Source organism: Lytechinus variegatus, chromosome 19 (genome assembly GCF_018143015.1).
Source record: "Lytechinus variegatus isolate NC3 chromosome 19, Lvar_3.0, whole genome shotgun sequence".
Classification (NCBI taxonomy): Eukaryota; Metazoa; Echinodermata; class Echinoidea; order Temnopleuroida; family Toxopneustidae; genus Lytechinus; species Lytechinus variegatus.
Genome location: NC_054758.1, coordinates 13,715,285 through 13,739,574, shown reverse-complemented (window position 1 = coordinate 13,739,574; position 24,290 = coordinate 13,715,285). Strand labels below are relative to the sequence as shown.

Sequence of the window (24,290 nt, the reverse complement as noted above, 5' to 3'; positions counted from 1 at the left end):
TTGATGAAATTTTCGCCATTTTTCTCAGTGAATTCTACTCTAGTTTTTAAGCTATAAATACTTTCAGCCCGGACCATCCCTTTATTAAGTTTTGACCAAATCACAATTCTGCATTAAATATGAAAGTTCCAATGGGTGAATTTCATTTGATGTTCAGTATAATGCTAGGAATACTGAACTCAGAAATCTCCTTTACTGCAAGCCTTGAGGTTGGAGTAAGATCCAAATCAGTAACTAGTCATAGCTAAGGCTCAGAAGGGAGGTTCAAAATAGAGTGCATTTTCGACTATATATGTACATGTAGGATTCATGCCATTTTTTTGAACTTTTATAATTAAGATTTTATAGGATGGTATGTTCATAACTAAAATGTTTATATCATTATATTAACTGCTATTACAATTTCTTTGAAAAATTGGATCACAACGGACCTTGTAGTGCACGCCAGGTCTAAATAAAGCATTAAATAGGAATGTAAGTTTCGAAAAAATGACTCAAATGAAGACCCGTCTCGATCAAATTTTTATCTCTCTCCTTTATTTATAAAATAAAAGTACATAAAATGCATTTCTGATATTACATCAGCCATACATAAGACAGATACACACACATTGTAATGCACATACAAATATCCAGAGGATCGTCCTCTAAAGGTGTTCGTCTAGATTTTACTTATACTGTAAGAGGCTGGGTTTTTCAAATGTACATGTATAAATCCTGGGCTCCGTAACACAAAGATTAGCGATTGATCGTACGCTTCATTTTCATGATTGATTGTACATGTACATTGTAGTAAATGGAATTGTAGAAAAATGTTCTACGATCATTGCTAAGCTTTGTGTTACAAAGCCCAGATTACACTTTGATGTATGGAAGCTGTAACATAGAGGGCTTCCTGACAGCCAATCCCTAACCAAGTGCCGATATCCACTCATCTCACATTTTTATGCGGATGATAATAATAATAGGCATTTACATAGCATCATCTATCTAGAAATATTGTATTCCGAGGCGTGTTGTTATTATCATTATCACCCTGGCTTTAGCTCGAGCTGCCTTTCAGCGCTCATGCATTCAAGGAATTAATCCTGCCAGGTACCCATTCACCTCACCTGGGTTGAGTGCAGCACAGTGTGGATAAATTTCTTGCTGAAGGAAATCACGCCATGGCTGGGATTCGAACCCACGACCATCTGTTTTCAAAGTCAGAAGACTAACCCACTGGGCCACGATGCTCCATCTCCACAGATGCGAGACAAGTGGATTGCAGTGGGTAAGGGATTGGGAGTCAGGAGGCTCTCTATGTTAGCTTTGGGAAAGTGAGTTTCCATACATCAAAGCTCAATCTGGACTATGCACATGACTTCAAAAACAATAATTGGAATATTGGAGGTTGGAATCCTTCGACATTTGGATTGAAAAAAAAATAAATGTAATCTCACATCAATTGTGGGAAATAGCACTTAATACTTCAATCCATGGACAAAGCCTTACTGTACCCATAGAGCTAAAAGAAAGATGGTGAATAATAGCTGGTTTTCATATAGCACTTTTTGCCTGAGGATCCAAAGCACTGCTATTATTACCCACGGCTTTAGCTTGAGCTACCATCATCGGCACTTAGTGCATTCAAGGAATTAATCCTGCTGGGTACCCATCCACCTCACCTGAATCACTCCCCAAGGAGTGGAGAGAGTGCAATACAGTGTACTAGGGCAACCTTGACTGTATATGATGATCTGTAAAGCACTGAAATCATATATTTTCAAATTAGATACTCATTTGAAGTAAACTTCAATCTTGAGCATTGCTTAATCCTCTACATTTTATCAGTTTCTGAATAATGTATAACGATACGAGAAAACTTTTCATACGTTAATATTGTCCATGAATGTATTTGATACAAGCACATTCTTATACCTGTCCAGTAAAATAGATGTATAATGTTCTGTATCACATAAAACGTATAGAGAAAATGCAGTGTGATAATATATACATGGCAATGTGTAAAGTCTATGCATATTTACATTGTACTGAGATGTACAAATTGACGTGTCTAAAAACGGGATATAATAATGTTAACACACACAAAGAGATACTCCGTCTGATGGCGATCTGAAGGGAACAATCTAAAATACACTCCTGGAAAAATTCTCTCCAGTCCTAAAGCCCATAGGAAACTTGGGTAAATGGTCAATAATGTGAATTATTCTTGGCCGTTATCTTACATGACAATCTCACAGAAATGCATAGGCCATCAAAACTTACAAAAATTTCTTGTGATATCTTTTAGATACAAGTATCTACATGTTCTGCTTCTTCTGTTACTGTTTCTGTCATGATAATACCCTTACTATTGAACATTTACCAAACTCTCGACAGGCTTTAAGCTGAAGTCAACACCCATTGCCTATTAACAGAAAGTGTCACAAGTACAATGTTTATTGGAGACAAATATACATATAAGCATATCATAAACTTATAAGGTAAATAGACTCTATTATGTATATACACTGTATAGTACCCTACATGTATCTGCATACAAGCTGCCTGAATATAGCTGCCTAATAAAACAAGTTGCATTTCCGTTGTGCCATTATCTTTTCTTCCTTTTTTTTCTTCTTCTTTTATCTTTTTTTTTTATAGTAGATATATTTTCAATATTCTACAAAGTAATAGAATACTTAAATCTAATTTGGCCTTTAATATATAGTAGTGAGAACATGTACATACATGTATTCAAACTACAAGTTTAAGGAAACATATATTCTTACTTTGCATAGTTTACAAATATGCTGCTAGTGTAAATACAAGTCTACAAATAATTTTCAATTTGTTGAATATCTGTTTACATGAAACCTGTAGTCAAATAATGGTGTGTGTGTGGGGGAGGGATGGGGACTGTTTCTATAATGATTTGAGTGGGACAGCAGTGTATGGACAGGGTAGTTGTTTCTACAGGCTAAAGAAGGGCAGTTTGCCCATTTCTCTTCAGGTTCTGTGCACACTTTTGTTCTTTAGCAGGTATATGCAGCCTTGAATCTAGTTTCGACCAATAAAGTGATTAATATAATATTTGACAATGTTACGGAAAGATATAACAATTACCGTCAAATTATGCTGATTCAACCTTCACCAATGACCATAAACACACAAGATAACTTTGGCACTGAATATATACAAGGCCCTGTGACACAAAACATAGCGATTGATCAAAGAATGGGTTTTAACAAGTGATTGACACTGATTGTTCTATGCAATCGATTGTAAAGTTCAAACTGTAAAATCAAACATAAAGCTCTGTGTAAAAGGGCCCAGGAAGACAATTAGAACAGATAAATTACATGTAATTTTGGGCCTAGGGGGGGGGCCACTTAGATATACATGTATTGCTGTACACATGCACGACAACAGCTTTGACAAACCCACCCTAAACAAGTTTTATTCATTCATTGGTCAAATCTATACCTACAGGTATTTAAGTATTTTTGCATGCATTTTTTTACAATTTCCCCCCTAAAAAGAATAACCAGTAAGAATTATGAGTGTTTTACCCAACAAACATACCGTTTTTGCCTGATTTTGTCCTTTTTGACACCAACATGTTACCACATCATGTGCCACGATCGGCAGAAAGCACCTTTTACATGTCTTTTGGGTCATTTGTCTGTACAGCAATATAGTCGAGTGGCCCACCAGGATATTAAGCATGAAGAAAATTGACAATAAGTTGCAAACGTGCATTTTTTGCCAGGTATTAGAGACAACAGAAGTTTAGACGTAAAAGCATTTTGAAATTCCCCCACAGGCTCAAGGTATTCTTTACAGATTCAAGGGGACTGTTTCACAAAGATGTTTGCAAAGTAACAAATGACTTTCAGAACAACTGAAACGCATGATTGGGTTTTGAACCTGATTCTCCATTTTTAATTAAAAAAAGCTTTCTGTGTGGGAGGGTGTTCACTTCAACAAAAATCTTTTTATAAAACAAGTTTTAGATTGCCCCCCTCCTTTCATTCTTTCCGATAAGATGGATTTTCTCCTTGCATTTTGGTTTCCTTAAGTTTACAAACATCTTTATGAAACATTCGCATTGGATGAAATATATACATGTATTAAAATCAGTACTACTAACTTGTGTATTCTACAAAACCTGAGATATGATAGAAAGCATGCCAATTAATGAAGTAGTGGGAAAGTAAAATCATGAGTCTGCCTTAGAAATTACACTATGGAGCCAAATCTAAATCCAACATCAAAACTGAATTCCAGACATCAATCTAACTTGCTTTCTCACATCAAATATGGGTCTTACTGTATGTTCGCAAATAAGCCCTAAACATGGTTACAATTTTTCTGAGAATTTGTTTGAGAGGTTTTACATATCGTCACATGCACCACGAACCGTCCTCTCTGCGCATTTCGATGCGAAAGTTAAATGCACTGTATCTATTCCACAAACCATCCTCTCTGTTACATTGCCCACTGTGGCGTAAATAATTAACTTCAAGAAAATATAAAGATACAGGATGAAACTTTGGAACCTGAACTTTTTAACGAAGACACTGGTAAATAATTTGCTCTCCTTGTAGGTGCACTTATTGCTGGTTTAAAAAAAAAACTTTTCTTTAAATGCGTTTTCTGCAAAAGTAACTTTCGCATCGAAGTGGGCAGAGAGGACAGTTCGTGGTGCGTGCGACGATATATAGGCTAAAGTGCCACAGTCTTTCAAAAAATATCTGAGTCCCTCCCCCCTCCCATCCAACTGCACCCAGTGCAATGCACGAACATGTAAGACATACATAAAGAATATAACCAAGCATCAAAGGATAAAAATATATCTATATACACACAATAACATAAAAAACGGGATAACATACATACACAGGTACTCTACAATATAAATAATTTCTCTTTCTATTTACAAGTACGGCTCAAAGTCACATCCGTCGATAGTTTCTTCTTATTTTTAATACAACAGTTGTTTGAAATGCATTATATGCGAGAATCATATTGCCCATACATCAAACCAAACTTGAAAAGCTTGTAAATGCATTTTCTGTGTGCCATGATGAACATTGGATCCTATCATCTTATTTGTTCAAAGTAAAGAGTCAAATAATAATAATTATACATGCTAATAAAGCACTCAACACTTTATTTCGTCAAGAATCCCTTAAGTGCTCTAGTCAAGCAGCATAACTGCTGACCCTGGCTGTAGCAGAGCAGCTGTTACACGCACTGTGTTTCGACGAATGATTTTCTGCCAGTTACCCATTTACCTCACCTGGGTCGAGTGCAGCACATTGTGGATAAATTCCTTGCTGAAGGAAATTAAGCAATGTACATGCATCACCAGATCATAAACCAAGATAAAAAATGTTTACCCCCACATGTGCATATCTTTAGCACCTATTGCTTCGCTTAAAAAAAAATGCGAAAAATTTAAACAGAACTTGTGATAAAGATGGGCATAATAATCCTTAGCTACAAGGCTCCACACTAATGTTTTTTTTTCTTGATGGCCCTATCAGTCCACCAAATCATCAATTTCATATTTTTTGGTGGCCCGGGAAGCAAATTTGGTGGTCCTAAAACGATACAAAACACTATAATTTACCAAAATTTTGTAGCCAGAATTGGTCGCCAAGTGTGGGCTTTCACAGAATTTTGGTGGCCCAACTCTCAATTTAGGTTGCCCGGGGCCACTGCTAATGTCGAGCCCTGGCTATGTGTATCAAATTCTTCCTTTATTCAATAGTATCACCCCCAAAAATGGCTCTTTGCAAAGGATTGCTCTTTATATGCCTCACATCCAAAATGAAATAATGGAAAACAAAAATTTTGAAGTCTGGTTTTACTTGATAGGCCATGGTCTAACTCTGTGCTAAAATAATGTGAGCTGAAAATGTGAAAATATTTGTTAGCATATACCGTGCTCTTTTACCATGCTACAATGGCAAAGAAAACTATTAATTATTCCTAGAAAGCTACGAATGATCTGAGTAACAGATGTGCTAATAAATTCATCCTAAACTGTTACAGATTGGTGTCCAGCTTGGGTATCAATAGTTAATCCCAACTTTAGAGCAGTTTAAATTAAAGGGATGGTCCAGGCTGGAAATATTTATATCTCAATAAATAGAGTAAAATTCACAGAGCAAAATGCGGAAAATTTGATCAAAATTGGATAACACATAACAAAGTATTTGAAATTTAAAGATTTACAGCATTATTCCAGTGAAACAGTTCTAGGCATGTCTTTATGAATATTCATTAGATGGGCTGATGATGTCATATCCCTACTTGTTCTTTTGTATTTTATTATATAGAATTAGGTTTATCAAAAAATTTCTACCAAGAACTGAAACAATTGGATTGAAAACTGAATAAATGCATTAGTTATTTATTGCCACAACGTATTTCATCATAATGGAGAGTCTCCAGCGTTCTCGCCAGTGTATAATACGCATGGTTCAAACACCATGCGTGCGGAAATGGAGACCAAGTGGAACCATGCGTAAAATTTCAGCGACATGCGTGGAAAAATTAAATGGAAATATTCAGAAAAAAATAATACACTCCATGAACTCCTCTTAGTGATATCAACTTCATTTATCGGGTTGCGCCGAAGTCCCACCAACTTAAGACCACTTGCAAATGAAAATCAGTGCAGGGCCCCAGCTAGCGCCGACGCTCGTTGGATGCGCATTTTGTATACTGTACTGTACATGTATGCACAGATCGCTAACTAGGTGCATGCACGATACGCGCGCGCTATATAGACGATCGACGGAGCGGCGGACATGTTTTGCAGATCCAGCCTAAATCTAGAAACACGACAAAGCCCTTTGACTTCTCATGTCTGGTCCGACCAGGGCCCGACTCTTTTTTTTTCTCGAAAATATTTACAATTCATAAGCTGGAAAGCTGCACTTCTCTTTCTTTGGACTGAACGGCAAGTATCTGTGCATTTATGTGCATTTGTGTGGGCTTAAAAATACGCCACAATGGGGCTTCCTTAGCGTCGCTATTTGATGAAAAGGCCGTCGCTTCCGCGCCCACCCCCCCCAGGAGTGGCAGCACAAGTCCCCGACATGGGTGAATTTTTTTCTGGCGAGAACGCTGATGGAGACACATCATAATACACATGAATGAAAAAATGAAACATTTATGATTTCATGTAATATAAGAAAAAGGAAAGTGGAGATGTGACATCATCAGCCCACCTAATGAATATTCATGCCAGTAACCTTATTACATTGGCCTGTAACTCATCAGTTACGCAACAAATGGTCATGAAGGTGGTATCCTGCAATTGCATAGGAAAATAAAATAAAATGCAGCATTGAGTTTTGTCTATTTTCTTGAACAATCTGCCATAGAAAGTAAGATATAACAATACATCATTTTCAAAATCAGCAGATAATACTCGTTCCTTTGCAGCTTAAAACATTTTTTGTGTGTGATACACACTTTTAAAATGTCCATATATTTGTCAGAAAGTATTTACAGTTGCAGTAGGCTCTAATGAACCAAAGATTCAGGGATATAGAAAAGCGTTCTCTAAAGCAGCTTTTTAACATAGCGAAATAAAGGTTTATAATTAATGTATTCTGTTATCATATGCCAATATTCCCATATTACAGCAAGAAATATTTTTCTTTTGTAGTAGGCTTCTCACAATTCTGCAGGCATTTAATCTTCAAAATAGGTTCTGCATTCATTCTTTATACATGTACAATGATTTTTTAAGACTCACATAGGCCTATGGGACCACAAATGACTATGAAAAACAAAAATAAAACAAGAAAAATTGTTGCACCAGCACATCTGACACAATGTTTGCCAAGGAATGTTAAATTTTGTACTTTCACTTCAAATAAATATTGAGGTTTTCAAATTAGAATTCAGTTGTAAACCATTTCACTTTAAATAATCTAGCTGTTATGGAAGTTCCTAAAGGAATTGATGGTGTACTATATGTATAAAAACCTTTTAACTTGTGTTTTCCCCCACATTACAAAGAAGCAAAAGCAAGGAATTCTTCTGACAAGTAAATAAATCATGATTATGTATGAGAATAAGTTGATAACATATGCAGACTCTTAACCCTAAAAGACTGGGGGGGGGGCTGATTCAGCCCCCCCTTGACATTTTTCACGATAAATCCGCCGCGAGAAATTTTTTGACCGCGTCGCTCGCTGACTTTTTACTTTCAAGTCTCGCGCAACTTTTGAGACCAAAATTGTGACCCCCGGGTACGCGGTTCCAAAATTACGCAACATTTCGTAAGTGCATGCAGACCCCAAATTACTCAAAAACGTGAATTTGTGTACAAATCCAATGCAAATAGTGTTCTTAGCCAAAATTCATAAATGTATCATTATTTTTCCTTTTACTGCTTAAAATCAATTAATTTCATCTTGTTTATGGTCAAAATAAAGTCCCCGACAATTTCCATTGAAAAAACAATAAAAAACAAAAAGTCGAAAAACAAAGAAATACATAAGAAATTTAGAAAACAATAGAATACATAAGAAAATAAATGCGATTTTGAAATTTTTCAAAAATCAATTTGATCAGATGCCTATCTAGAGTATGTGAAACAAAAATTAGCATTTCAGGGGCATTATTTTATTAATTAGAGCAAACTTATGATTTTACGCATAAATTAGCATAATTAATGAGACATGAGATATTTTGCAGAATTTGATGTTATAGTTTTGTAGATAATGCCATGGGTAACGCATGTGCCAATTTTCGTCGCGATCGCGCGATCGACGGCCGAGATCATAAGGGGGGGCTGAATCAGCCCCCCCCCAGTCTTTTTAGGCGTTGAAATAGCCCAGTCTATTTAGGGTTAAGGCCCGAATTAACAGGTGGTTTTGAAAACCAAAGTTCGAGTCCATGGTTTATGCAGATTTCCTATTGAAATTATGCTTATTTTTCTGCGTTCATTACAAAATGGTCTACTGTTTGAAGAGTGGGCTCATTACTTAAAACAGTGGACTCATGAATAAAATAGCATATCTAACCATGGTTACAGGCGTCAATTTGGTGCACTGTGACAAAAGCGTGCATCAGCATTGGGCATTTTTCATACACGCGCCGATAAAATTAAGTATAATTCATACAGGAAATCTACATAAATCATGGACTCAACCGTGGATTTTCAAAACCATCTTTGTGAATTCGGGCCAATAGGACAATCTGCCATCTGAAGAACTGAAGTATCACTTTTAGTACAGTTTTTCACATAACAGCAACAAAAAGGGTTACCTCTCACAATGCTATTCTAGTATACAAGGTAAAATGACAAGATATTTCGTTAACTCAAGGCTGTCAAAACTGCCACAAAATAAACTTTGGCAAACATATTGAAACTGTTGTAGCACATTTGCCTTTTAGTGGATCCCTCCATCTTATTAGATCATTATGTTTATGATACCTTGCTTTAAAATAGGATATTTCCCAACTGATACTGTAGCAACAGCAAGGAATACCTCTCACAAGCTTCATACATGTACATGTAGCTAATATGAATGCATTCTTGAGGCAGTCATGATACCATCTTCCACAAAATAGCCTTTGGTACATTTTCTTGAATGGTAGCACTTGAAGCTCTTCCAGATAATTCCTACACCACATAGCAGCAACAAGGAATACCTCTCACAAACCTGTATGTTACTATGATGAATTTACGAGGCAGTCATGAAACCATCAATAACAGAATACCTGTTTTTATATTATCTGAAACGATGGTAGCTGAAGCTCTTTCTGGTATTCCCTACAACACATAGCGGCAACAAGGATTACCTCTCAGCGAGAATGCTACAATCCTCAAGGCGTTCATGAAACCAACTTCAACAGAATAGCTCCTGGTATACTATCTAAAATGGTAGTAGCTGAAGCTCTTTCAGATATTCCCTATACCACATCACAGCAACAAGGAATACCTCTCACAAATCTTGGTAAATTTACGCTGAGGTGGGGAGAGAAGCGTTTATACTTGTTGGTTCCTCCTCTTTGGTGATCACTGGCAACCTTGGGTACCTAGGGCAGAGCTTCAAGGACGTAGCAGCAACAAGGAATACCACTCTCAGAAATTACGCTGAGGTGGGGAGGGAGGCGTTTATACTTGTTGGTTCCGCCTCTTCGGTGATCATTGGTAACCGTGGGAAAGACTGGGTACGTCTGGCGGGGCTACGAACCGGCGGGGGAGGAGGGGTGAAACCGTGACCCGATGTCCCCGGGGAGTATAGCCGCCTGTGATGGTGATAGTAACCCTGTAATCAGGACAGAGACAGAGGGAAAAAACTTTGATAATTGAGAAAAATCATCAAAAATATAATTTTAGGTACAGGAAATGAAATAGTGAAATCTCATACAAGATACAAAATATAAGATATTTTGTCTTTGCAAACAAATAATTTGTACGATTTTGATGTGTACCATTTATATTACAAGAAGCATTGTTTTTTATTCCTTTTAACAGGAGTCTCTTGACAAGTGACAAGATTAGTGACTCCCACTTTGTTTAATACTGATTGTTATAACATGTATCATAATTCTTTTGTTTTTTATGTGGAAATAAAAATAAATGAAAAAAAAAAATAATAAACATGATGATTACAAAGAGAGCTGTTTTCCACTGGTGTAATTATATGTATAATAGACATGCATGAACAAGACAAAATAAAGAAACAAAACAATAAGAAATCAAAGAAATCACCTATGTGAATGAGAAACCAAGAATGATTTGCTTCAGGATAGCCGTTTATGGTACACCATGTGTACAAGTCCTGGGGGGTGTTTCACAAAGATTTAAGTATGACTTAGAGTCGCACTTAAATGTCTGGTTGCGCACAGTATAAAAGGCATGACAGCATTGGTCAGATCATGCCAAGAGGACGCGCACTACTGCCTATTGATCAATAAGATTGCGCGTTGCATATCATGTACGCGTCGACATTTAAGTGCGACCTAAGTCATACTTAAATCTTTGTGAAACACCCCCTGGAAAGGATTATTGAATAAAGACAGCCAGTCTACCTGCCCGAAACATTGAGTCTTCTCTCCTGCCCCTGCTCTCCATCTCCACTTGTCGACTCAAGCGACTAAAGCCAGCCTTCCTCACCTACTCAAGCCTTCATGTATCTTGCCTCTCCAACCCAACCAGCCTCAGCCTCCTACTCAAGCCTCTCATCCTGCCTACTGCTCAAGCCTCTCATCCTGCCTACTGCTCAAGCTTTTCCACCCGTATCTGGCTTAAAGTACTTTTTAAGATACACTCATTTTTTTTAAAGATACTTTCTTTCTAACCTCCACCTTCTCGCCTCTCCATTTCACTTCCACCTGTATTCACTTCTCTTAGTTCTTTCCAGGACTCCGTTACACAAAGGTTTGCAATCAAGCGCTAAATACAAATGACCAATCAAGATCATCCATGCATGCGCACTCTGTTTAAAATACTGACTGGGAACCAATCAGTGTGGTTCTTACATACTTGCAATTCATCGCAAACCTTTTGTGTTACGGAGCCCAGGACTTTAAACAAGGTTTAGCGTAAACCACTATCGTGATTGTTCATACCACCGTGCAAGCCTTCAAACATCATCTGAAACATTTACTTATAATAAACATCTATGATGCTTTTTATGATATAACAGAGCTATGAATATAGAAATATAAACTATTATCATCATTGGGCTTCCTGACGAAAGAGCCTAAGTCCTTTTGCTACTCACATCACTGTCTGAGCCACTGGATATAAGTCTTTCTTCCTGGTCCACTCGATCAACGGGATGGAACACGACGAGTAGTGTTAAAATTGGCACTATGATTTTGAAGAACTGCAATGCAATAAAGTGAGAACTTTGATTTTAGGGGGATATTTTTTGTAATATTTCACACCACTGATTCAGACATTAAAGCTTTGCAAACTTAAAAAGTAATACACTAGCCCCAGTGTAAATACTTTCTCCATTTTGCTATACATTTCTGAACAATAAAGAAAAATTCAAAGAAATTTGCAAGTGTTTTGACAGAGAAATATGGTTTTAACCTCAAAGATAAGACCACTTGAAATCTAAGAGGTGCCCCTAATCTTAATCTCTTGATTGTGTAATTTTATCTATTTTCAAATTAGGGAACTGCAAGTTTAAAAGAAAAACAAGCACTTGAACCTGTATCACTTTTTGCATATTTGGCAAACAGAAGTAATTCTGCAGAGAATTTAGTGAAAAAGACACAGATTTCATTTTAAAGTGATTGGTTAACATTGGTTTGACTTTTAAAAAATATGAGCTAGAAGGTCACACTTGTCACCTGTGTCTGTGATATGTTACAAAAATGAAGCCCAGAAAAAATTGCATTCGAAAATAATTATTTAGTGCTTCAAAAATTGAAATACAAAGTGACCAGAAACACCATCTTAATTTCATCCCATACACTTATGTGTACTATTTAGGTGTCTAAAAGACGCCTATTTACAAATCGGAGTTTGCCTTGTAGTTTTAGCTTTTCATTCTCAATAATGGTTGTTTTCAGGGTTTATTAGTTCTAATACATACACTTGTACACATGTTTCATCTTGGTTTAAGAATTTTTTAAATTGGCTGCTCACAAAGTTAAACAATACCTTTAACTTTTGAACATCCTTAAAGGAGAAATCCCATCCAATATACAGAGTACATAAAACACATGTTAATCATCAAAGAGTACACCCACTGTAAACACTCACCATTAATAGTAGATACACCACACTATAGGATACATTATTGTCGTTCTGTATAGGAAAAAAAAACAAACATGAGGTTTATGAGGCTGATTGCTACAGGATGATTGCAAGCTAGCAACCAGAGGAACAAATGTTTAACGTCCTCTCCAAGGGACCTGGTAACAATGATAAATGCCCTACCAAAGGGCACTAGCACACAAAGGAGAAATCAAACCCAGGTCCCCAAATTGCAAAACCATCGTTCCATCGACTGAGCTATTGCACCTCCTCTAATGATTCAGAATGTAGTCAACACTTTGATCAGTTTACAGAGACAGATTTTAAGTAGTGCATTTCTTTAATCTACACAGTAACAACATATTATGGTGGACATGTACTGTATTCATAGAATTTGAACGTAAGCAGTTTCATTAATTTTCTATTTTAAATGATAGTTTAAATTATAACAATGTACATATATGTTCTCAAAAATTAAATATAGATGACAATACCACTAACTAATGCTGCAGTTACATTTACCCTACGGTGGCCGTTTGGCGAGTCGAAAACAGCCATTTTAACTAATTTTATTCAAACCACCCATATATGTAGCTGGTACAAAGAAAGTTAAAACGGCTATTCTCAACTCACCATACGGCAGGGGCGTTGATCCATATTTCAGATTGGGGGGGCAAAATCAGGAATCAATTTTCCAAAGGCGCTCGATCACACAAAACAAACAAACGTACACACACATATGCCTATATATATGTGTACATATATATATATATATACACACACTCACACATTAATATATATTTATATATATATATATATTCATATCTTACCAGCAGATTAATGCGAGCGCGAAGCGCGAGCTGAAAATTTTGATATTTCGTTATGAAAAAAAAATGAGTTTAATAGACGTTTTTAATAAAGAACAAGATATATATCCAACAAAAGATTATTGCAAATCGAAGTGGGAGTTCTTTTGGGGTTTAGAACTGAATACGGGACCATATTCACCTATTTAATCATGGAAAGTATGGGTTTTTGTTACAGAAATGATGCGAGCGCAAAGCGCAAGCTGAAATTTTTTGATATTCCAATCTGAAAAAAGGACATTTTGAGCACGATTTTAGACGAAGAACGAGTTGTGTATTTCAATCTCGCTTGCTGATTTCTGTGTAACATTACAATCTTATTTTTTTTAGCACATGCGGAATTATTGGGGGGGCAAAACGATATGTTTGCCCCCCAATATTTTCATTGGTGGGGCGATCGCCCCCTGCCCCCCCATAATCGACGCCTCTGCCATACGGCGACCGTGGGGAAAATGTGACTACGCCATAACTTCTTGCAAATGAAATGGTAAGACTAAATAATCTCCGAAACCTTCATGTTGACACCTCAAGTGAGGGATATTTGTGCATAATATAATTAGGAAATAAATATGTGTACTATCAAAATCAATTCATGAAGTTGACAAGAAAGATTACTTACATATACATCACTGCATCTAGTATGACCATCCATACCTGTATACGAGACGAAAAAAATATCATGCTTCAACATGTATCATGTCTTTTTGATCTCCAAAAAATGAATGGAGAGCAAACACAGCCCAAAATTCTTCGAAATAACAGTGGATTGAAGAAACCTTCAATATTCATTCAAATATGCAATAAATGATCAAATTCCCCCATCTTATAATACATGCACAGAAATTGCATCCTATTTTGTCCTGTTTGCTGCACGTTTGTGAGCTTCAGATCATCAACATCAACACCAACACTGAACTGGAAATCACAATTTTCCCAATCCCTGAGGGTTAGTGAAATTGCAAAATAATACTGTAGATCGTCAACACCAGCTGTAAATGGTAAAAAGGAGCGCATAGGGACGCATTTGGCAGTGATATGCGCTATATAAGCATGTTGGTATATTATTCAACATTCTTATGTACTTTATTTTTTTATTTGTACAATGTATTCTTTCAGTCTTTTCATTTTTAGTGTGTTTTGACATTAATTTTTGGGACATAACCTCTACATAGGATTGAAACAAATTGGTTTTGGCAAAAAAATAATCATAATTTGTGCATTTAAGCTTAAAATTTCATATATATTGGATTATTCATATCTGCATTCCTCATCAAAAATTGCTCAAGAATAACGAAATCTAGTAAAGTAGGTACAAAATCATGCGCTACTTCAGAACCATACACTTGGGCATCAGTAAAATTTGTCTCAGAAGATGCAATTCGACACTCACAAGAAAAAAACAAATGCAAGAACTATTGTTGAAAGAGGTTCTTACATGTATGTGAAAAATTTATCAAAAAACTTCCAAGGCCCCCTACCCGCTCCGATTGAATGTAATATATCTTATTTCTTGCAGACAAGGGCACCAAAATTATATACTTACTTCCTAACATAAAGCTGTCATAGATGAGTGTTGCAATGGATGACAATTCAAAGGCAAGAATAATACTGTATGAGGAAAGAAAAAAGCAAAACAAATATGTGTTTGATTGATCTGTGACATAAGAAAATGTTAAAACAATAACAACAACAATCAACATACAAATAATGAATGTTTATGAGTGCTATGGACAGAACACTTCATGAGAAGACCTGTTCAACGAGGTGTAGCCGAGTTGACTGGATCATTAATTACATCTTTCACAGAATGAAGTATTCTGTCCATTGCGAGAATAAAGAGAACAATATTATTTGATTTATATGGAGCCTAAAAATAGATCCTTTTTCATTTGAAAGTTATGAATTTTGGTGCAAAACATACTCATGCAGAGGGAGCTCGGTTTGTTGATTATCACGTACATGTACTGTACATACAACTCGCGCGCTGTAAACACTGTTTTTACTTGGGCATGGTGCCTGCGGTCTCAGTGCGCACGTGCAATGAACAATATCGTATGGATCCAAAATTGCACGGATGATGACGTGGTTGTAAAATGAGCTGAAAGATCGATATCAAACAACCAATCAAATGACAAGGATCTATCTAGGTTTTATACGACAATATTTAATTTACATCAAATCTTTCAAGCTATTCCTTGTTCTCTCATATTGTTCAAAATTCGTCCTGAAGACCTATATTTGATTCTCTGCAGCTTTTAGGCAGCTAATGACAATGATAATAAAAGTTTTAGTACTAACTGTAATAAATAAGAGGTAAACACTGTATGGTGCAAGTTCCACACAGACTTCTGTTTTTCGCTGGTGCTTTATAATAATTTTGCAAAGAAGATGAATGTTTCATGGGAACGCAACATTTGCTCCTACAACAATTCCTCCTCCACTAATTTCTCTGAAGATATATATGTACACATAGGCCCGTATTCTGAAGTCAGGTTTAACTTAGACCATGGTCTAACTCTGTGCTAAAATTATGGGAAGCCAAAAGTGTCAAAATTTTTATTAAGTTGTATGTTTCTAATTTTTCACTGTGCTCTTTCCTGATTCATTGATGGTGAAGACAATCATCTATTTATACTTCCTAGACAATTATGAATGATTTGAGAGCCAAATGAGCTGAGTATGATATCTTTACTATTAGTGATTTATGTAGCAATTGGCTTTCCATACTTAAACCACAACTTTAAACCTGAGTTTAATAAACCCGACTTCAGAATACGGGCCATAGGGTTTAAGGTTGGGTTTGGGTTGATAATTGAATTGTCTGCAATTTCCAGAGGAGCAAATGTCATGGAACCATATTTACACATGTACCCAAATCATTTGTCACAATTGACTGCACTTTGCTGTGCACATTTTCTACTCCCTGGGGAACATTCTTGCCTAGCTTCTGAATGCCAATGAAGGCAAACCCACCATAGTACAGTATTCCCATCAACATTACTGTTTACCCAAATCAGCGAAAACGATTTCAAATTGCACTATGCTGTGCACATTTTCTACTCCCTGGGGAACATTCTTTGTCTAGCTTCTAAATGCCAATGCTGGTAAATCTAACAATACACCAAAGTGTCAGTCAGTATTCCTATCAATATGGATACCCAAATTAGTGGCCAATATTTCAAATTGCACTATGCTGTGCACATTTTCTACTCCCTGGGGAACATTCTTTGTCTAGCTTCTAAATGCCAATGCTGGTAAATCTAACAATACACCAAAGTGTCAGTCAGTATTCCTATCAATATGGATACCCAAATTAGTGGACAATATTTCAAACTGCACTATGCTGTGCACATTTTCTACTCCCTGGGGAACATTCTTTGCCTAGATTCTGAATGTCACTGCTGGTGTATCAGTACACTGTCAAGATTCCTATGAATATTGCCGGTTACCCATGTACATGTAACATGTTTGATCACATGTACGAACATGTGTTTATGCCAAATATAAAAAAAAATACCTCCAAACGGTATCAAATCCACCTTAATGAAAATTGACTTTTTGATCAAACTTTACAAAAAAAAATATATATCACACTATTTTATTTTCTTCAGCATTTCAAGAAAGTTTGAACCTCCCTTTTCAGAGCAATACACAGGATAAAAAAATAGCCACTCAACATCCTTTTTTGCATTAAACAACTGCATGTTTCTAAAAACAAAAAGAACAAGAAAAAGAAAAAAGTTGGATTTAGAGCCTTTTGGAACTGAAGTCTGTCTATATACCAAAGTCCTACAGCATGTGTGATGTAAAGTGTTTGAAGGGTCTAAATAGCAAAACAAATATTGACTTACATATTACCCAAACCTCCCTCAGTCACTATTCAATTTCAAGATAACACAGATAAGTTACTACTTTTTTTGCAAATAGATAATTTTTCTCACGCAACATGGTCAATAGACTTTTGTATGATTTTGTTCTGTGTACTAACAGAGAATTTCACGACTTTGAAATAATATAAGCCATTAGCCCCAGGTCTCTTAAAACAGAGAGCATCGAGTACATAAAATTTATTTTCACCTTATTGTTTAGTGCAGCGCCTTTCAAACGGTGGGCCGCGAAGCTCTCTCAGTGGATCACGAGAAGCTCCAGGGGAGAAAAACTATAGTATTTTTCACAGACCTGTCCGAACATGGTATGTCCGATCAGTCAAAAACTAAAGCACGCTTGGGTAGCATGTTGCAAAGCATGCACATGCCCACTTTGACGGTTTAAATGCAATTGTCGCCCATTTACCGGACATTTGGGAATGCAGATTAGTTCCCAAACTGTTTCAAATGTGATTAAGAGCATTGTGTTCAAATTTCACGAAATATTTTATTCATCGAAATGGACGTTTTCTTAAAATTTTGGTAGGAGGGCCTACAAAACATCTGAGAGCAGAGCTACCAAGTCTCACGCATTATACGTGAGACTCACGCATTTTGGACTCTTGTTCATCCCCTCAAATCTCTGTCTCACGCAACTATCACAGCCTATCCCCCTATACATTGTACACAATGTCTGTGATCTCACTCAGATTCACAGAAAATCTCACGCATAGCTGGTCTTTGAACTTGGCATCTCTGTGAGAGTCAAAGTGGTCCTCAAGTAAAAAAAGGTTGAGAAGTGCTGGTTTAGGGTAAGGGGACTTGGGTTGGGAACATTTTAGGTTGTCAGGGGGTATATCAATAGAGTTAAAATAAAAACAAAACTTACCTCCATAAATTTCTCTTTTGCGCTCTTTTTTGGCTGCGTAGCATGGTGACGTTATTGAGTTTCTTTGTGATGTAGAGTCCACACATCAAGAACATCTGGACCAAAGCACATTCCGCCGCAGAAAACATCACCCAGAATGGATCTATAAAATAAAAGAGAAAACAGAAATCCTGAAAAGTTGGAGAGAATGGCCACACGGTCTAACCCCATTTTGTTTGCACCTGCTATGTTGCATCTTACATCAGGAGTTGGCTATAAATGGGTGATATTTGGTTTTACTGTGGCAACAGTTTTTTTTGTGTTCCTTTTTAATGTTGCATTCGCATTACTGAAGGTCATAAAAAGCTGAGCTGATCGCATTCCCAAATGTAACTTTTTGGTGTCTTAATACTTCTCCCAATTGCTATCTGAAAGGCATTTACTATACGAATGGGAATAGGGGACATTGAACACACATTTTGTTTCTTATTATATTCGCATTTTGTAATTGCATTTTCAATCATGATTCATGCCGCTGTTTGCATTTGAAAATCAACATCGAACACATTCCAAGTTTATGTACTAGAAGAGGTTTCGGACATTAAATACCTTTACATGATTCTAACTGATGATCATGTATTATGCTGATAACAGCACCCACGATGGTGATGGCTGAGAAGTAAGCACAAAACAGGACTAGTACTGGGAGAACAATACTGGAAAGCAAAAGACAAAGATAAGAAAAGTGATCTTTAATTACCCAATTTGGTTACGAGGGAGACAGCCATGTATCATACAAATTTGTATGAAAATACATATATGAAGCAATTATGATTTCGTACAACATACATGTAAATGCACATATGGGGGCATGACATCATCATCCCATCTATTGAATATTCATAACGATGTGCATACAAGTATAATTGTCTTAGAATATTTTGAAAGTTTGAAATTCAATAAACCTTGTTGCTATTACACCTATGCACATCATAATCATGCCCCCATACATGTATGTACATTTATGTTGCATGATATCATAATTGCTTCATTTTTTCATACAAATTTGTATGATAAATGGCTGTTTTTTATTTAGATATTATTTTCATTTCAGACTACATCACCACCACTACCACCACCAAAACCACCACCATCAGCATCACCACCATAATCATCATTATCATCATCGTAATCAACATACACATCACCAACATCATCATTATCATCACCAGAGCCCGTATTACAAAAGCCATCATCATTATCATAATCATCACCATCGCCACCACCACCATCATCTTCATCACCTTCATCATCATTATTAGACATCATCATCATTGTCATTATCATCATCACCACCCCCACCATCATCATTGTCATCATCATCATTATCATCACCCTCATCACAATCACCATCATCATCATCATCATCATCAGCATCCCCCTCATCACCATCATCATCATCACCACCCCCACCATCATCATTATCATCATCATCATCATCAGCATTATCATCATCATCATCACCATCATCATCATCACCATCATCATCATCACCATCATCAGCATCACCACCATCATCCTCATCATTATAATCACTGAAACTGGGAACTTGGGCAAAACAAAATCCCACCATCTAAATACTTACAATCTATTGAGATATTCTTTCTTGAGCATTCTCACTGATCTTGCAAGGTAGAAGTGACACACTATAATGAGCTGGAACATCTTCATGAGTTGCACTGATAACTCCAACGCTGGATGATGCGCAAAGAGCCAATGTATCGTTCTGTAAATTAAACAAAATAAAGATGGAAGGCAATAACAAAAGGGTGGTGTTTCACAACAATTTATGACTGTAATAAATTTAAGCAGGGGGGGGGGGGGGTGTTGACAAAGAATTGGTTGCACCTAAGAGTCGTGACCAAATGGCAACATGCACATGATATGTAGCATGAAATCTTATTATACACTGCACTTGTATTGATCAATATGCAGTAGCATGTGTCCTTGTAATATTTTGTACATGTATGTACATGTATGCAACAGAGAAATTAAATGCGACTCACAGTCACTCCTTACTCTTTAAAGGACAAGTCCACCCCAACAAAAACTTGATTTTAATCAATAGAGAAAAATCAGACAAGCACAACGCTGAAAATTTCATCAAAATCGGATGTAAAATAAGTTTATGACATTTCAAAGTTTCGCTTATTCTTAACAAAATAGTTATATGAACGAGCCAGTTACATCCAAATGAGAGAGTCGATGATGTCACTCACTCACTCACTCACTATTTCTTTTTTTTTTTATTGTTTAAATTATACAATATTTGAATTTTTATGAATTTGATGATTAGGACCTCCTTGCCTGAAGCACAAAATGTTAAAATAATGGAATTCCACATGTTCAGGGAGGAAAGAAACTTCATTTCACATGAAATGACAAGAAAATCAAAATATTTCATATTTCAAACAATAAAAAACAAAAGAAATAATGAGTGAGTGACATCATCGACTCTCTCATTTGGATGTAACTGGCTCGTTCATATAACTATTTTGTTTAAAATAAGCGAAACTTTGAAATGTCATAACTTTCTTATTTTACATCCGATTTTGATGAAATTTTCAGCATTGTGCTTGTCTGATTTTTCTCTATTGATTCAAATCAACATTTTTCCGAGGTGGACTTGACCTTTAAGAAACAGCCCCCAGATTCTCATTGTTGTTATAGTTCCTAAGAAATTATCACCAATCACTTGCAACTTAAACAGCTGTATGAAACACCTACCAAGGCCCCATCTTACAATAAGTTGCGATTGGGATTAATCGCAACTATGGACGGCCAGCAACGTCAACAGCCATCATGCATGTTTGTTCAAAATATTTTCCAGCTATGATGTACATTCATGCATTAATTGATTTCTTAAAATTCACTGTGCTTCTCTTTGTTTACAAAGGACGTTAAGCAAATTTCCTGTAAAAAAATTTATGGTACTGATGGATTTCCATAGAGTTACGATTGATTGGATCAATCGTAACTCTTTGTAAGACAGGCCCTAGTGTTTCATAAAGCCGTTTGTAAGTTGCAGGCAACTTTTCGAATGACTGGCGACCCTTTCATAATTGCTACTAAATCAACACCAATATGGTGTACAAGTAGGTCTATATCATTTACCACAAGAAAGGATCACCAGTCATTCAAAAAGTGGCTTGAACTTACAAACAGCTTTATGAAACACCCACTAAAAAGTAATGAAATAGGCCCAATTCCTACAAAATGACACATCACAAAACGAGACTTCAATGCTGGGAAGGAAATGGTTGTTTTCCTACATTCTTGGTCGTTTCTTTCTTTATTCGTTCTCCACAACACTACTTTGTCATTCATGTCTCCAATATATCCTCTTTAATACACACCTTGAAGATTGACACCTGCACTGTAAATTTGATGTTAAATACTGACACTACTATATACACTACAGTAATTATTGGTATAAAGCATACATTATTCTAAAGGTTTGTGCTGAAACAAGCAAATACCACATTGAAGACACTTGTTAGCCTGTATAAAGGGGGTTTCTTTATCCGGTTCCAGGACAATTGCTCCGACGACAATTGCTCCGCTCTTAATTCTGCACACTAATGGAATGACCAACTTAAACCCTGGGTTTAACCCTATACCCTAGTACTCTATTAAAGAAGACCCTAAACTTAATATAAAACCCTATTGCAACCCTAATCCTACATCTTCTTATTCTACATGCTTGTGGCATTATCAATATCATGAAGGTTCACTATTTTTATCTATTAAAAGACAATTTGGTATGTCGCTCTGAAATGAGTTGATAATCAAAAACAGAATTGTCCAGAAATAACAATTACAACCTTTACTTCTCACTCTGGTACCTTGAGAATAACAAAAAATATCATTTTGGGTCAAGTGAATCACAATATGCATTATGACAATATTTTATTGAAGGAGAATAAAGCCTAGACTACCGTATGGTAAAGCATGGACCGATTACTAAAGTGAAACACATTCTTACTTCAGAAATAGTACAGAAATTCTCTTTTTCCACTTCAAAACAATCATTTTTTGCTTATCCATATTTACATTTATCTCAATTCAAAAGACCATGTAGGCAATATCTTTTTCATGAAATCTTATGATTCATCAAATGTATTTTCTAGTTTGCTGCATATTTTTCCTTATTTTGTTTATATATTTTAAACATTTGGTATCTTTTGATTTCCATTTTAATGGATTTTTAGTTTAATTCTGTTTTTGTTTTACATGTTTATGAGAATCATTTCCAACAAGCCATCATGTGCTTTTTAGGATCCTCCCACCAATAGATATTTGTATTACTGTGTTTCGTTTGTATAATTATATGAATGTATGAAACGCTTTTATCTTGAAGTGGAAACAAATAAATTAAAGGAAACCAAAACCCAAGAAGAGAAGCAATCTTATTGGAAAGAGTAAAATGAGAGGAACAATTAAAAAAAGTTTCATCGAAATCGGTTATGAAATAAGCAAGTTATGGACGATTAAAAAGTCTTGTTGTACTTACTATGTGGATCCTCTAATTGGCAAACGTGCTTCAAAATGGCTGATTTTGTGGACAACTTTCCATTTGTTTTGTACACATATTTTCAGATTTTCCCCTTTTATTTTACATATTTCACATTATCTCCTCCTGACCTTGACATATATAGTGTGGATTATATTTTCCCATGACATATTTTGTGCTCAGAAGGAGGCAAGATGCAATTTGAAAGATAATAATGAGGAAAACCTGAAAATTTGTGTGCAAAACCAATGGAGAGTTGTCCACAAAATCAGCCATTTTGAACCCCTTTTGACAATTTGAGGATGCCCATAGAAAATACAAGTTTTCAAATTCCCATAACTTGCTTATTTCTTAACCGATTTTCATGAACTTTTTGTTCATCTCATTTTACTCTTTCCACCAAGATTACTTCTCTTCTTGGGTTTTGGTTTCCTTTAAATGAGTTTATCGAGCTAACAGCCATCTATATTTCTGGCACGGACCAGTTTACTGCCTGACAAAAATATACATGTACACGTTGATAGGTCATTGAGGTTATGTACTCTCTATCGCATAATCTTTGTAATATAATGTTTTGATAAGCATTTCCACGTAATCAAAATGTACTTTGTTATCAATTGATACCTGTACAAGTACTAAAATATCAGCACATTCAAATGTAAATCTAGCAATTTAGCAGCATGTACACGTAAATTTAAGGGCAAACCACAATGCTGATACAGAAAAAAAGGTAAAATAGGAAATTAAATTTTCCATAAGAATCAGTTGAAAGAAACAAGTAAAAATTTTGAGGGGGCAGAAATGGCATATGGAGAAAAATATTCTGACAAAATATTCAGATAATAGAACATGTTTCACCCTTTTCCTTTCATTTCCTTTTTTTTTCTCCTTTTTCATAGGGCATTCATGTACATGTATTATTTCTTTCTTTCTTTCTTTCATTTTTTTTTTGGGGGGGTCCATGGCTCCCCAATAATGTGCCAGTGATGACAACAGTCACTATACATTTAGTTTTATTTAATAGGAAGAATAGAACACTAAAATTCAGAAAATGTAAGCAAAATGAATGCACCAACTTTGGGTTTATAATGAAGACAGGCTTTTTAATGATGCCTGGCTTTATTTTGACAAGCAGCAGTCGTTTTAACATCCAATAAAAAGATCATTGCTATTCTAATCAGATATTCCTAATTATTCTAGCAATAAAACTTAGGTTAATATTTACAATGAACAAAGAGCATAATCTTATCTAGCGGTCTTCGTGATTCTCCCAGAGACGTGAGGAACACCTTAAATTGAATTCCTATCATTTGTAAAGAATTTTAGTGCAATTGTGTCGCTTCACTAACGGTCGTTGGCATACCAGACCTGTGCCTCC

General features: G+C 36.0%; 1 protein-coding gene across 1 annotated transcript in view; it reads right to left on the bottom strand.

Moving 5' to 3' along the window:
- Positions 1-9,266: 9,266 nt before the first annotated feature.
- The window catches only part of LOC121405996, a 33,597-nt gene continuing 18,573 nt past the window's right edge, over positions 9,267-24,290 (bottom strand). The window contains exons 5-12 of the mRNA XM_041596993.1: positions 19,985-20,125; positions 18,949-19,055; positions 18,361-18,502; positions 15,149-15,213; positions 14,225-14,259; positions 12,746-12,790; positions 11,751-11,855; positions 9,267-10,289 (exon numbers count right to left, since the gene is read on the bottom strand). Coding sequence (XP_041452927.1) covers positions 10,110-10,289; positions 11,751-11,855; positions 12,746-12,790; positions 14,225-14,259; positions 15,149-15,213; positions 18,361-18,502; positions 18,949-19,055; positions 19,985-20,125 — 820 coding nt within the window. The 3' untranslated portion in view covers positions 9,267-10,109. The remainder of the gene's footprint in view (positions 10,290-11,750; positions 11,856-12,745; positions 12,791-14,224; positions 14,260-15,148; positions 15,214-18,360; positions 18,503-18,948; positions 19,056-19,984; positions 20,126-24,290) is intronic.